We start from the raw sequence: 12,582 nt of genomic DNA, 5'->3' as shown, positions 1-12,582 counted from the left end.
AATTGATACAGACTGTTACACTTTCATGTCTTGATCTTCTCTGTTGCTTCTGTTGTGTTTCTCAGTAAACAGTGAACATTCAATGAGTAAAGTTGACTGACTCGTCCTCTAAAATTCTGTTCATATGTTGGAGGTGGAATTTAATTTGTTATCTGTTGGTTTAGGAGGTTTTTAAGTGTCAGCAAAAATTGATCAGTCAATCTAAAATTTTTTTTGAGCCAAATTGTGGATTATAATCTGAGAATAGCCTCTTGGAAAGTTCTGGGAACTGTTCTGCCTATGAGAGGCCAGAGCATAGTTGTATACGTTTTTGAGACAGAGGGCTATGTATTAAATGATGTATTATTGACAGTTTACACAGTCCAGATCTAAGCTTACAAAGCAGGTAGTGGGCCATGGGTCAGTGTGGCCCTTTGCAAGATTAAGAAGGAAGGTTATGTTTTTGAGGAGTTGTCTTGTTGAAGCTAGAATGCTGCTCTTACGGCTGAGCGGGTATTTCTGCCGGAGGGAGGTTTGGTCGATGCGTGGTGCAGGTACACGCTGCACAGAAGAGGGGGCAGAGGAGGCCAAAGGGCAGAGAAAAATCTTTATGTTTAAATTTTTCTTGTCTTGCCATAAAATATGAGTTTTATTTCACAGAAGCCAGTTGTGTGGTAATTCGGAGAAGAGGCAAATCCTTTGAGAGTCCGCAGTCCTGCAATCAAATTTCAGGTCTGCCACGTACTAGGTACCAGGGGACGTTGATTCCTGTCCCAGCATGCTGAGAATTGTGTGGGCTTCATGTGCAGGGCCTCCAGCATGGTGTCTGGAAATAGTAATTGTGCAAATTGTTAGATTCCTTCTATGAGTTTTAGGGAACATTTCATCTCTGATTTTCATCCCTTAATCTTTATTGTTTTAAAATGATTTAAACAAAACAACACATTACACTTAAAAGTTTATTTTGAAAATTGTTAGACTTTAGTACCAAAATCTAGTAACTTCCTCATTTCTGAAGGTCGTTGAGTGTTTCCCCTTGTTTAGATGATAAATTTGCATTTCACTGGCGCATCCAGTGATCATCATGTCTTATCTTTGTATTTTTCTTTTTTCTACCATGATGCCTTTTGTTTGGTGAATGATTGCACTATATTTAAGGGAAAGATAAGAGGTCAGTACCATGGAAGCATTTTTTCTCTTGAAAATAATTTGATAAAATGTGTAATGATAATTCAGAGTAGCACTCAGAATTTTTTAGTTATCTGCATTTTAATTTCTAGAATCATATAGGTTTCACAAATTCTTGAAATCCATTCTACAATGAAATACATGTAAATCAGTTACCACAATTTAGGCTTTGTATTAAGTAGGCAATAATAACCTGTATTTGCATTATGTGTTACAGTTTTCAGATCACTTTGATAAGCATCATATCTTTTGATACTTGAAATAACCTTGTTAATTTCCCTCAAAACTAAATAATAAGCCAAATAATTTTTTCTCAAAGTCAAGATCCCTTTACTTCAATAATACCAAGAAACTGGAGGCTTTAGGTCAGAGTACACTAGCATTGGAATCCTAGATCTGGGTTTGCTGTGGAATCTTAGCCACATCACTAGATATCTGTTAAGTAGCTGTTTCTTTTCTGTAAAATTATTACCACTCTTCTGCTACATTGTTACAAGGATTAAATACCTGAACTGGACTGTCAGTAAATAAATTCTATCAGTGTTATTGTTATATTTTTGTTAATTACCTGTGATGGGTAGAATTACAACCAACTCTTGAATAATGTGGGTTTGGTCTGTGCAGGTCCACTTATATGCAGAGTTTTTAAAAACAGAGAATATGGTTGAATCCACAGATGCTGAACCATGGATACAGAGGAACCATGGGTATGGAGGGCCAACCATAAGCTATACCTGGAGTTTTGGACTGGGTGGAGGATCAGCGCCCTTGACCCCCTCCTTGTTTAAGGGTCAGCTGTCTTTCCTCCCTCCCCTGCCCCGCTCCCCCCAGTCAGTCTTCTTCCTTCCTGGAGGAATTTCCTTGTGTGTGTGCTTTAATCTTATGCAGTGTGTATATATTTAAGAATACTTTGTGTACAAATACTAGCTCTGTCTTTGTAAGTTTACTTCCAAACATTTTAATATTTAGAGTATTGACTATTTTTTGCTCCCTGGATGGTTTATTTTTGTTTATTTGTGATGAGCTCATTCATTCTTATTAGAGAGTGATATGCATCTATTCTGCTGTGCCATTTATTTCTTGTTTATGGAAGATTATTTGCAAGATCTTGAGCTGTTTGAATCAATCTCGTCTGGGCAGGTTTTAGTGTATTCAATTCTGGTTTGGGTTTAATAGGTGTTCTGTTAGGTTTGGATTGCTTAAATAAAATAATTCCTTTGTGAAAACATCTGTCATGTTGGAGGTTAAAAGATATCTTTTTAGACCAACAGCCACAGTAACATTTTAGTAATCTGTCAGATAGAATTTGCATTGGCTTTGAACACTATATATATTTTAAGATCATTTTAAATCCTCCAGCTAGGTTCTTATATTACTTTGAAATAGATTTCTAAATGTTGAGCATGTAGGTATTATCATTCTGTTTATATGGACTTCTTGTTTCCTTATAGATCAGGCTAACCCCTGTCCTTTAATAAGTTTGTACAGAGTTAAGGTCCTCGGCCAAGGGGGCCGGGGGCAGGGTTTGACTGTATTACTGTTTACCCTAGAACTATTGTGCAGGCTAACATATTATTTACTCTTTTCTGAACCTTTGATGAATGTTTATTAAATAACTTTTAAACAGCTAATGACATAGGCTTTCAAGTTAACTAAACTTTAGTGTGAATCCCTCTAAAGAGATTATGAACTGTCCAGCCCTTGGCAAGCTTCTTACCCATTGGAATCCTCAGGGTCTTATTCTGTAAAGCGAAGGTTTATTCTGTAAACCTATCATAGATAGGTTCATTAGAATAAAGAGAGACTTCATGTCAATTGCACAGCCCTTAACTCGGTGAATCCTTGCAAACAAAGTCATAACAATTATTATTTACCTAGTACTGTCATAATAAGTGATCTCTGAAATGAGCTTTCCTGATAGCTCAGTTGGTAAAGAATCTGCCTGCAATGCAGGAGACCCTGGTTCGATTCCTGGGTTGGGAAGATCCCCTGAAGAAGGAATAGGCTATCCACTCCGGTATTCTTGGGCTTTCCTTGTGGCTCAACTGGTAAAGAATCTGCCTGCAATGCAGGAGACCTGGGTTGGGAAGGTCCCCTGGAGAAAGGAAAGGCAACCCACTTCAGTATTCTGGCCTGGAGAATTCCATGGACTCTATAGTCCGTAGGATAGCCAAGAGTCAGACATGACTGAGTGACTTTCACTTTCAAAATGGTTTTCATTACTTTTCAGTACTTTGCTGTGTAATGTTTTATGTGATCAGCACAAATGGGAACTTCTGTATGTACAGGAGGCATCAGATGCTCTGTTTAAAGCTTCCTTCAGTTTAGCCAAGATGGGGACTGGATTGCTGCCTCTTGTCCTTTGCTCTGTGCCTGGGGGCTGAGGGATGCGTCAGCAGACACTCTTACCTCTGGCTTCTGCTTGGGTTGGTCCCTCCTTGCGGAGCCACCAGAGGCAGATCTGCAGAAGGAAGTGAGGTCCCATTGTGTGCGCTTTAGCTTCCTCCCTATTAGGTCAGCACAAGCTGGCTGCTTCCCTCGGAGGACATTATAATCCTTGCCAGGCTGCCCTCCACACAGTCTCCTTTCTTCCTTGCCCCTTCCTGCTTCCCAGCTTTGGGGCAGCCATACTTCCTTCCTAACCTCAGAGTACCACACCATTCGTTGTTGCTATTGTTTTAGGATATTCACATCTTTATACATAGGTCCTTAATTAAATTCTCTACAGATTATCTACTTTGAATGCCATCTGTTTATTCATGGAATACAGTTCCTTGGATCATTCACCCAGGAAAGAACAGAGGCTCTGGGAATAAACAGAGTTGCAGGGTATCAGGGTTTCTAACTCAGTTTCTGATCTTAAAGGATAGATTCCATGTGGGCTCGCACAGGAATTCATTGGTTCATTAGCACATTCTCTCATGGACTTGTTTTGTAAAGAATGTTTGTTTCCTGTATAGAAGCACTATGTACCATAGGCTTTACTGGGTTGTTAGCTACACAAAATATTCTAAGGACCTGTTGATAGACTGGGTTGGGAAAGTGTCTCCACCTTGGAGACCTGAGGTTTGAGTCATGGTATGTTCCTTGCTAATTGTATGACTTTTAGAAATATATTTTCTAACTTTCCTTATGTGCAAAATGTGAACAATACTTTAACCTTCCCAATATATTGTCAGGATCATAAAAGGAGTTAAGGGCGTGTGGCCAGGGGGACTGATAGTCTGTTGAAGACAGACTTTAAATAGGAAGTTATACCTGTGGTAAAAATGTACTTTATTTTGATTAAGTAGTCTGGGAATTCAAAAAGAGCCTCTCTAGGAAGTGGAATTTAGCAGAGGCACCAAAGAGAAAGTCCCCAGAGATGTTCCTGTCTTGGGAGACAAGTGCAGAAGCTCTAGCCTCAGTGAGCGGGTGCTTCAGAAGCCAAGAAGGGCTGGATGCTAGAGGGGAGAGGCGCTCAAGGCAAGTGCCTGTGGTTTACTCTGGTGGGGTGTCCCGAGGGCTTGATGCCTCCTCTGATGGCTGTCCGTCCACTTCAAATAGAAATCAGCCCTTCTAGTTCCGCCCTCCCTGGTTGTTCGTGGGACAGACTGTCTTATCTTCCAGCTGTGATGTCATCTGCCTTCTCTCCCCACATTGCGTCCATTCCATTTCTGCTCAGGTCCGCCTTTCCAGGAGGGCGTCTCTCCTCAGCGGATTGCTTTCCGCATCCCCCTGTTGTTACTGAACCCTTAGGATCTGATCCATGCAGACATTAAGAACCCGGCCTGCCTTTTCATGCCTTTGTCCTCCTTTCTTCTCTGTGTTGGCCACGGAGAACTGCCCCTGTTCTCACCCTGCTTCTTTCTGCAGCGACCCAGGGTGTGGGGTGAGGAAATTGCGTTCATGTCTCGGCTTGTTCACTAACTGGCTCTGTCACCACTACTTGTGTGATTCATTCTCTTGTGTACTGTTAAAGGAGAAAAGGAAACCAAAAAAAGTAAATCTCCATGTGTCAGCTGTTCAGTCAGATGAGGGAAAGGGAACTGGTGTAACCCAGGGTTCCTTCACTTCACTGAAGCACTCATCAGCTCTTTGCCTGGCAGCCTCCCTTCCTTATCCTCTAGGAACTCAGCTCACATTTAACTAGCTTTTTGAACACTATTCCAGGCTCCAGAGCCGTCAGCCCCTCTTCTCAGCCCTGTACACACTGCGCTTGCCCGTGTGGTCCCACAGACTGTGTGTTCTGTCCCCAGCAGCCCGTGCACTTTCTCCGTGTGTCAGAATTGAGTCAGTGTTGTGGACAGACGCCTGATTGGGATAGATCCCTGTTCCTCTCACCCTCACCACGTGAACCCCGCTGCATTTGGATTCTCAAAGTGAAATACTGTATATGTAGTTTCCAGAAATGTGTGTGTTACTTCAAGTGAGACGAGCAGTCTAGGTATATCCTTATCACAGCTTCAGTGAAAGAGTATTTTAGTGAAGGATTTAAATGAATGATCAAGGGAGAGTCAAACTCTGGATTTTCAGCCATGCAAAATAGAAACATGACCATCCCTGTATACATTCATATTTTATTCTGTTTTGGTATTTTAAAAAAATTCTACAAAAGTATTTAAAAATTTAAATTTATGCAAATTTAAAGGGTAAAATATTCATGATTCAAACTTTTCAAACAGTGTAAAAGAGCAATATAGTGAGAAGTCTCTATTCCTGTTTCTTATCCATTGCATTTCTCCCTTGACAATCAGTGACTCGTTTCTTATATGTAAGAAGGGAGCTCTTTGCTGTGGATATGCAGGTGAATATGAACATATAGTCTTCCACTGCTTTCCACTGTGACTTGTGTTTGTGTGTCTATGTGTACAAACAGTGTATTTGGTGGAGACTTTTTCTCATCAGAACATGTCTTCATGTTCTTCATCTTTCCTGATGTTGTAAAGTAGCTTATGCTGTCTCACTGGCTGTGCCCTTGCTTAGGTAACCAAGCTCTTAATTCTAGATATTTAGATGATTTCCAGTGTTCTACTATTAAACACAGTGTGTTAAATGGATAAATTTGTGTATAATATTTTATATCTATCCACATATATCTTTAGGGCAAATTTGTAAAAATGGAGTTGCTGGGACAAAGGAAAATGTCAGTTTTGATGTGCTTGATTCTGTGAGAGAATTTAAGCAGTTTTAATGAAAATTTACATTACCAAATTTTTTTATATTGAAAATTTAGCTTATTTAATTCAAAGAGTATTTGGCTGTGTCTTAGAGGATTCGTGGATTTTAGCATATTTGGTAGGGTAAGTGGTCATTGCTTAGGAAGCTCCATACTGAACCAAGACAGAAACAGAAAAAAAAAAAAAAAAAAAAAAGCCAAAAAAGTCATAACTGACACTAGCTTTCCCAGTTGACAGAAATTTGGTGTCCATGGTTTGAAAACATAGCATTTTAATCCTCTACATCATCTAAAACCTAATCACACTTTTGCTTATTATTTCTGAGCTGGGAGATGGCATTGGTACATTAAACTGTATGTAATGAATGTAATCTGGGGATTAGTGAAAGTCAAATCCCCTATGTGTTCGACCTTGAGCATCTGGCTGGATTTTCTGTGGTTTGCCTTCATATGCTCCAATTTACTGAAAGGTTAAAGCTACCTTGGTAGCTGTCCAGTCCCTTCCTGACCTAGGGAAGCCCAGAGGGGTGGTAGTATGAGTTTGAGAGTTTGAAACTCCCATTTACGGATAATTTCAAGATTTCATAAGTCATCTTGTTGCTTCCCATTATTTTGCATTGTACTTTATTGGACACCCTGAACACAATAAACCTACTTACGATCTTCAGTCAAGTAGAAAATGCCAAACTGTTGATTGAACGGCGCCTAAAAAAATGGAAGTTTGGCCAGTTCTGAATTTTACCACTGGGGGCCACGGGGACCTGAGAGAAGTAGAATAGCCGAGGTGTAAACCAGACCTGCGTGACGCCTGTGACAGGGGCGGGGCTGTTTCGGGTGCCGTGTGGCATGTGAGGTCTAGCACACCTACATGCTTCAACATGGCATCGGGCCTTACATTTTTTTTCTAAAATCTTAAACAGTGAAGTATTTCAGCATATTTCGAAGCTTACTTAAGGTAGCAACAAGGTATTTTAGCATCTGGAGAGGAAATTAGTTACTTTTCTTTTAATTTTTATTTCCTTCTTAAAAATTGTAGGGATATCTCGAACTTTAATATATAGTAAAATGCGTAAGTCTTTGTGATTTTTTAACCTTAACCTAACATGACTTTCCATGTTGCTTCAAATGATAAATATCACTGATACAAGGAGTAACATTTTGAAGGCTGATTAAAGAATTAAATATTAAATTGTGCCTATCAATGCTCAACAATTATTAAAAAGCCTTTGTTATATAAAAAGAAAATAGGTAGTTAAATCTATCTTGACTGATGTATTATACATTAAAACTTCTGTTTTCTAGAAAGTTTCAGTGAACCTAATTTTGTTAAATCTTCTAACTCGCTAAAGGTATTCTCAATTATAGCATAAATGGATAAATAAAAATAAAATGTAGAAATTATTTTCCTTATACTAATTAAAGCTGAACTCATGAATTGTTGTACTCGATGGAGCAAATGGCATGTGACTTACTGCTTTTTACTGAGGAAAACGAAACTAATTTAGCTCATATCCACCATTAGTTTTACAATTTTCAAATATATTTTGTGTCTGCATGCACAGACACTCTTATTTATGGAAAATAAGAGTATATAACATGGTATATTGTTACATCTGGAGTATGGATATAGGAGAAACTTTCTTTTAATTGTATATTTTATTTATAGAAAAATTTCAAAATTAAAAGTACTCTCGAAAGGTTTTTTCCAAGAACAATGGCAAGAATTATCTATGTAAATGTTTATATTTCACATACTTCTGTTCAATGCATCTTGTTCCCATGCAGATTCTATATAGAATGATCAGTTTTACAGAAGCAAAGTGTAATATAATACAAGAAAGCAAACAAAATAATCAGTGTATTTGGAGATTTAGTAATTATCTTTATCCTTAGAAGCTTTGCTCAGAAGCTGCAGGCCTAAGCTGGGAATGATAATAGAATTGTGCATGAAGTACTTTGTGAGTGCCATGGTGGGAATGACTGATTCTGCTGCCCCGTCAAGGAGAGTGACAGTTGCATAAAAAGTAGTATTTAATATGGTTGAATCTTGAAGGCGATGTGTGAAATGGAACTCATCAAAATAGCATCACCAGTAGAGAAAAGAGCACTAACAAAGCCACGAGCTTGTGGTTGGGCTCGTCACTTGTGAGGTGGGAAGATTTTGTTGGAGAGGTGACTGTCACAAGGCTGTCTAGGGCTTTTAATGCCCCCTTAAAGAATCCTTCTTGGTGGGAACCACCTTGGAGACACAGGCAGAGCTGGTAGAACGGGCTGTCGGTACTTGGTAATGCTAAACTGAGAATGCTTTCCGGCTTTTCTTTGCTGTTTGATCAGCCTTTTTTGAGAATTCCAGAGGACCTCAAAGAGTCTGTTTTTATGTTTGTAGCTAGTGTATTGTTCCCCTCCATGAGCTTGGGTCGTTGACACTTGACTTTGGAGCACATGTATGTGTGTACGTGTGTGTGTTTCCCTACTTACTGTTGAAGAATCATCAATAAAACGGGAACATGTCATTACCTGAGCAAGCTGTAGGCATCTGAAGTCCGCATTCTTTATTTGGTTTCTTGCTACCATAGAGCTAAGAAGGACCCCCAGTCTCTGAAGTTCCAGGTCTGACACTTCCTGGTTTTCTGTTTTTCTTCCACAGAAATAGAGAAGTTTCAAAAAGGAGAAGGCAAGGATGAAGAAAAGTACATTGATGTGGTGATTAATAAGAACATGAAGCTGGGACAGAAAGTGTTAATTCCTGTAAAACAGTTTCCTAAGGTAAGACAGGTGCGCACAGCTGGCGTGTTAATCTTTATCACAAGGGAACGCTTGTTTAATTTACATTCTGTTTAGTGTCTTCTTGAGATGTTTTCCCTTCGCAGAATATCCCAACATGCATACTTTTAAAATTAATTAAAAACTTAGTGATTCTATCCTTTTTGTTTGACTTTGGTGTGAGTTATGAAGTCTTAAAAATTATTCTTCTGAGTTATATTTCAGACTTCAGACAGACAGTTCAACTTTTTCCTGTTGTAGTTTTTCATTTGTAAGATAAGCTTGGTTGATAAGAATTAAATAAAATTATCCACGTTAAATGCTTTGCATCGGGCTTGGCACATAAATATTCAAAAAATTCTCTAATTATCTATTCTAGAAAGAAGTGTGATTTTTATGACATTGAGCACAGTTACAATAAGTACTTTTAAATCCTATCTAATTATAAAATCTTGATCATCTTAGATTTGGCCTAAATTGATGCTTTTTTCTCTGCTTTCTTTTTTCTTTATGTGTCTTTGTACATGATTTATGCATACTGTTGTATACACTAGTAGTTAATTTCTTTTGATTGCAGAACAATAATCCATTACCTGAATATACTAGAGTTTATCCATTGCCTGGGTAGTTTTCAGTTTTGAGTTATAATTAAATTGCTGTGAACATTTCATACAAGTCATTCTGTGACCATATGTTTTCATTTATTTTTAGTAAATACTTAAGATTTAAATTGCTGTGGATTTAGTTTTATAATAAATTGCCATAATTTTTCCTCCTAAGTGGTTGTATTTGTGGCATTTCTAGACTAACACATGCAAAGTTATGGTTATTCCATATCTAAACTCTTATTTGATATTGTCAATCTCTTTAATTTCAGCCATTCTGCTAGGGTATTGGTATTTTCTTGTGGTATTAATTTGTATTTCCCTGATGATTAATTGTCTGGTGTGCATTTATTGGCCATTTATATATCTTCAAATTTGAAGTTTCTTTTGAGATCTTTTTCTGCTCTCTGGGCTGTGTGTCTTCTTATCATTGAGTCATAGGAGCTTTTTTAAAGACATATTTCCTGGATCATATATTTTGGTGGATATGTTTTGTGAATATTTGACTCAATATGTAGCTTGCATATTATTTTCTATATGGAGTTTTGTGATACATTTTTAATTTTGATGACATGTAATGGATCAAGTTTTTTTTTTTTATGATTTTACCTTCTGTCAACTAAGAAATCTTTGCCAACCTCAAGGAAATGTTAGAATCCTTTATAAGTTTATTTTTTCCATTTCCTCTAAAAGCTTTAACATTATAGCTTTTAATTGTATGTCTGTGATACATCTCAAATTAGTTTTTGTGTACAGTATGAGATAGACAGTCAATTCATTTTTTCTTCATATGGATATCTAGTTTTTTCAGTGGTATTTGTTGAAAGATATTTTCCTCCCACTGATTGTGTTGGTACCTGTGTTGGAAATTGGGTGACTGTGTTAAGTGAGGATCTATTTCTATACTTTCTGATTTGTTTCATTGACCTATTTATGGATCATTATGCCAGTACCATACAGTCTTCATCATTGCAGCTTTTTATAGTAAGACGTGAAGTTAGGTAATATGGTCCCTTCAGCTTTGTCCTTTTCCAGGATTGTTTGGATGTATATCCTTTGCAACTCTATATAAATTTAAGAATTAGTTTTGCAGAACATTCTGCTGGGATTATGATGCAGTTGCATTGATTCTGATGATCCATTTAGGGAGCTCTGACATCTTAATAATATTAAGTCTTCCCTTCCTTGAATACAATGTATCTTTCAATTTAATTTCCATCACTTTTAAGGGAAAGGTCTTGTCTTATTAAACTTACTTCTAAAAGTATTTTATGTCTTTTGAACACTTGTAAAGTGAATATTTTGAAATATTCTCTTCCAGTTTTTTGCCTCTAATAGAAGCTTTTGTATATTGACCTTGTATTCTGCTACCTTGCTAAAATTCACTTGTTCTTGTAATTGTTTTATAGAATTTTCAGAATGTGCTATGTACATAATCATTATCTGCATAAACAGTTTACTTCTTTCTTTCCAATTTTTATGTTTATTGTTATCTTGTATCATTATTTTGGCTAGGATCCCTAGTATAATGGTTGAATACAAGTGGTGAGATTAGGCATTTCTCTCTTGTTCACATCAATGTGGAAAACATTCAATATTTTGCCAGTAAGCGTGGTAACAGCTATGGGAATTTGAAGTTTTATTCTAATTTAGCTTTGTTGACTATTTGATTCTGACTGGATGCTGACTTTTGTTGAATATCCTTTCTGCATCTACTGAAATGAGCACAGGATTTTTCTCCTTTGTACTGTTAATATAGTGTTAATAAATTAAACCAATTTTGCATTTCTGAATTAAAGTCTACTTAATGATATATTATCCTTTTTATACATTGTTGGATTCAAATGCTTCTGTATTCCTGAGTGATAGTGGCCTATAACCTATATACATTTATATAAAATATTATATAAATTTATGTAAATATATATTTATACATAAATATATATTTATAATAAAAAGTATACATAGACTAATATTTATATATATAAAATTATATAGTGAGTGAAGAAGTGTCCCCTCCTTTTTTTTTTTCCCCCTCTAAAGAATATATGTCATTTGGTGCTGTATTTTCTTTATTAGATAGAGTTTACTAGTGAAGCTATCTGGGCCTGGAGTTTGGTGGTATGAAAATGTTTCAAATATATATGTTTATATATGAATCAAATATCATATACATTTGGATTGTGTACTGTAACATTGTACTACACTGTGGAAACTGGATTCTGTTCTCTTTCTTTGAGGAAGGTTGATATTTTTGGATTCACACTGCAGACTGTTGGATGGGAATGCAGAACTTAGTTTACCTCTTAGTTGGACTTTTACATTTATTTTTGTCATACATGATTGGCAGATTTTATACACAAAATGTGGGGCTCCCCAAGTCTAACTGTCATTTCTAGCATTCCTCCTATTGATTTCAGCACTGTGTTTGCCTCAAACTCTGCTACTCAGCTAAAAAGCTCTACAGTCAGTAAATTCACCCAGGCCATTCCCTTCTTCCAAGTCTTGACTCCCTTCTATAAAATCCCTTTGATTTTGAGCTTTATACAGACTTTAGATGGTTGCTTTTTGTATTTTGTTCCACATTTAAGAGTTTATAGTTGTTTACCTATAGACAGCCTATTAGGAACTGAATTAGCTCTACTTGCAAAAACTGAGGATATACATTTTAGTAAACAGAAAACTGTTATGAACATTTTATAGACATACTAATTACTAAGCAAAGCATGGCTTATGGAAACTTTCATTAATTAATTTTCCAGGCTTGATGTGCACTGTATGCGCCGTATGCAGTAGGAGGAAAGGTGCAGAGACTCTGTCCCTGTCTCTAAGGAGTTCATAGTCTAGCAGATGCTTAATCTGAAGTTAACACTCTGCTGTGTATAAGTA

General features: G+C 37.0%; 1 protein-coding gene across 3 annotated transcripts in view; it reads left to right on the top strand.

The window, feature by feature from the left end:
- The window catches only part of KHDRBS3 (KH RNA binding domain containing, signal transduction associated 3), a 153,371-nt gene that overhangs the window by 46,296 nt on the left and 94,493 nt on the right, over positions 1-12,582 (top strand). For all 3 annotated transcript variants that reach the window (XM_027560776.1, XM_027560775.1, XM_027560777.1), the window contains exon 2: positions 8,973-9,091. In XM_027560776.1, the coding sequence (XP_027416577.1) occupies positions 8,973-9,091 (119 nt within the window). The remainder of the gene's footprint in view (positions 1-8,972; positions 9,092-12,582) is intronic.

The sequence above is a fragment of the Bos indicus x Bos taurus genome, chromosome 14 (genome assembly GCF_003369695.1).
Source record: "Bos indicus x Bos taurus breed Angus x Brahman F1 hybrid chromosome 14, Bos_hybrid_MaternalHap_v2.0, whole genome shotgun sequence".
Classification (NCBI taxonomy): domain Eukaryota; kingdom Metazoa; phylum Chordata; class Mammalia; order Artiodactyla; family Bovidae; genus Bos; species Bos indicus x Bos taurus.
Note: the sequence above shows the minus strand (reverse complement) of the source record. Positions and strands in the feature narration are given on the sequence as shown.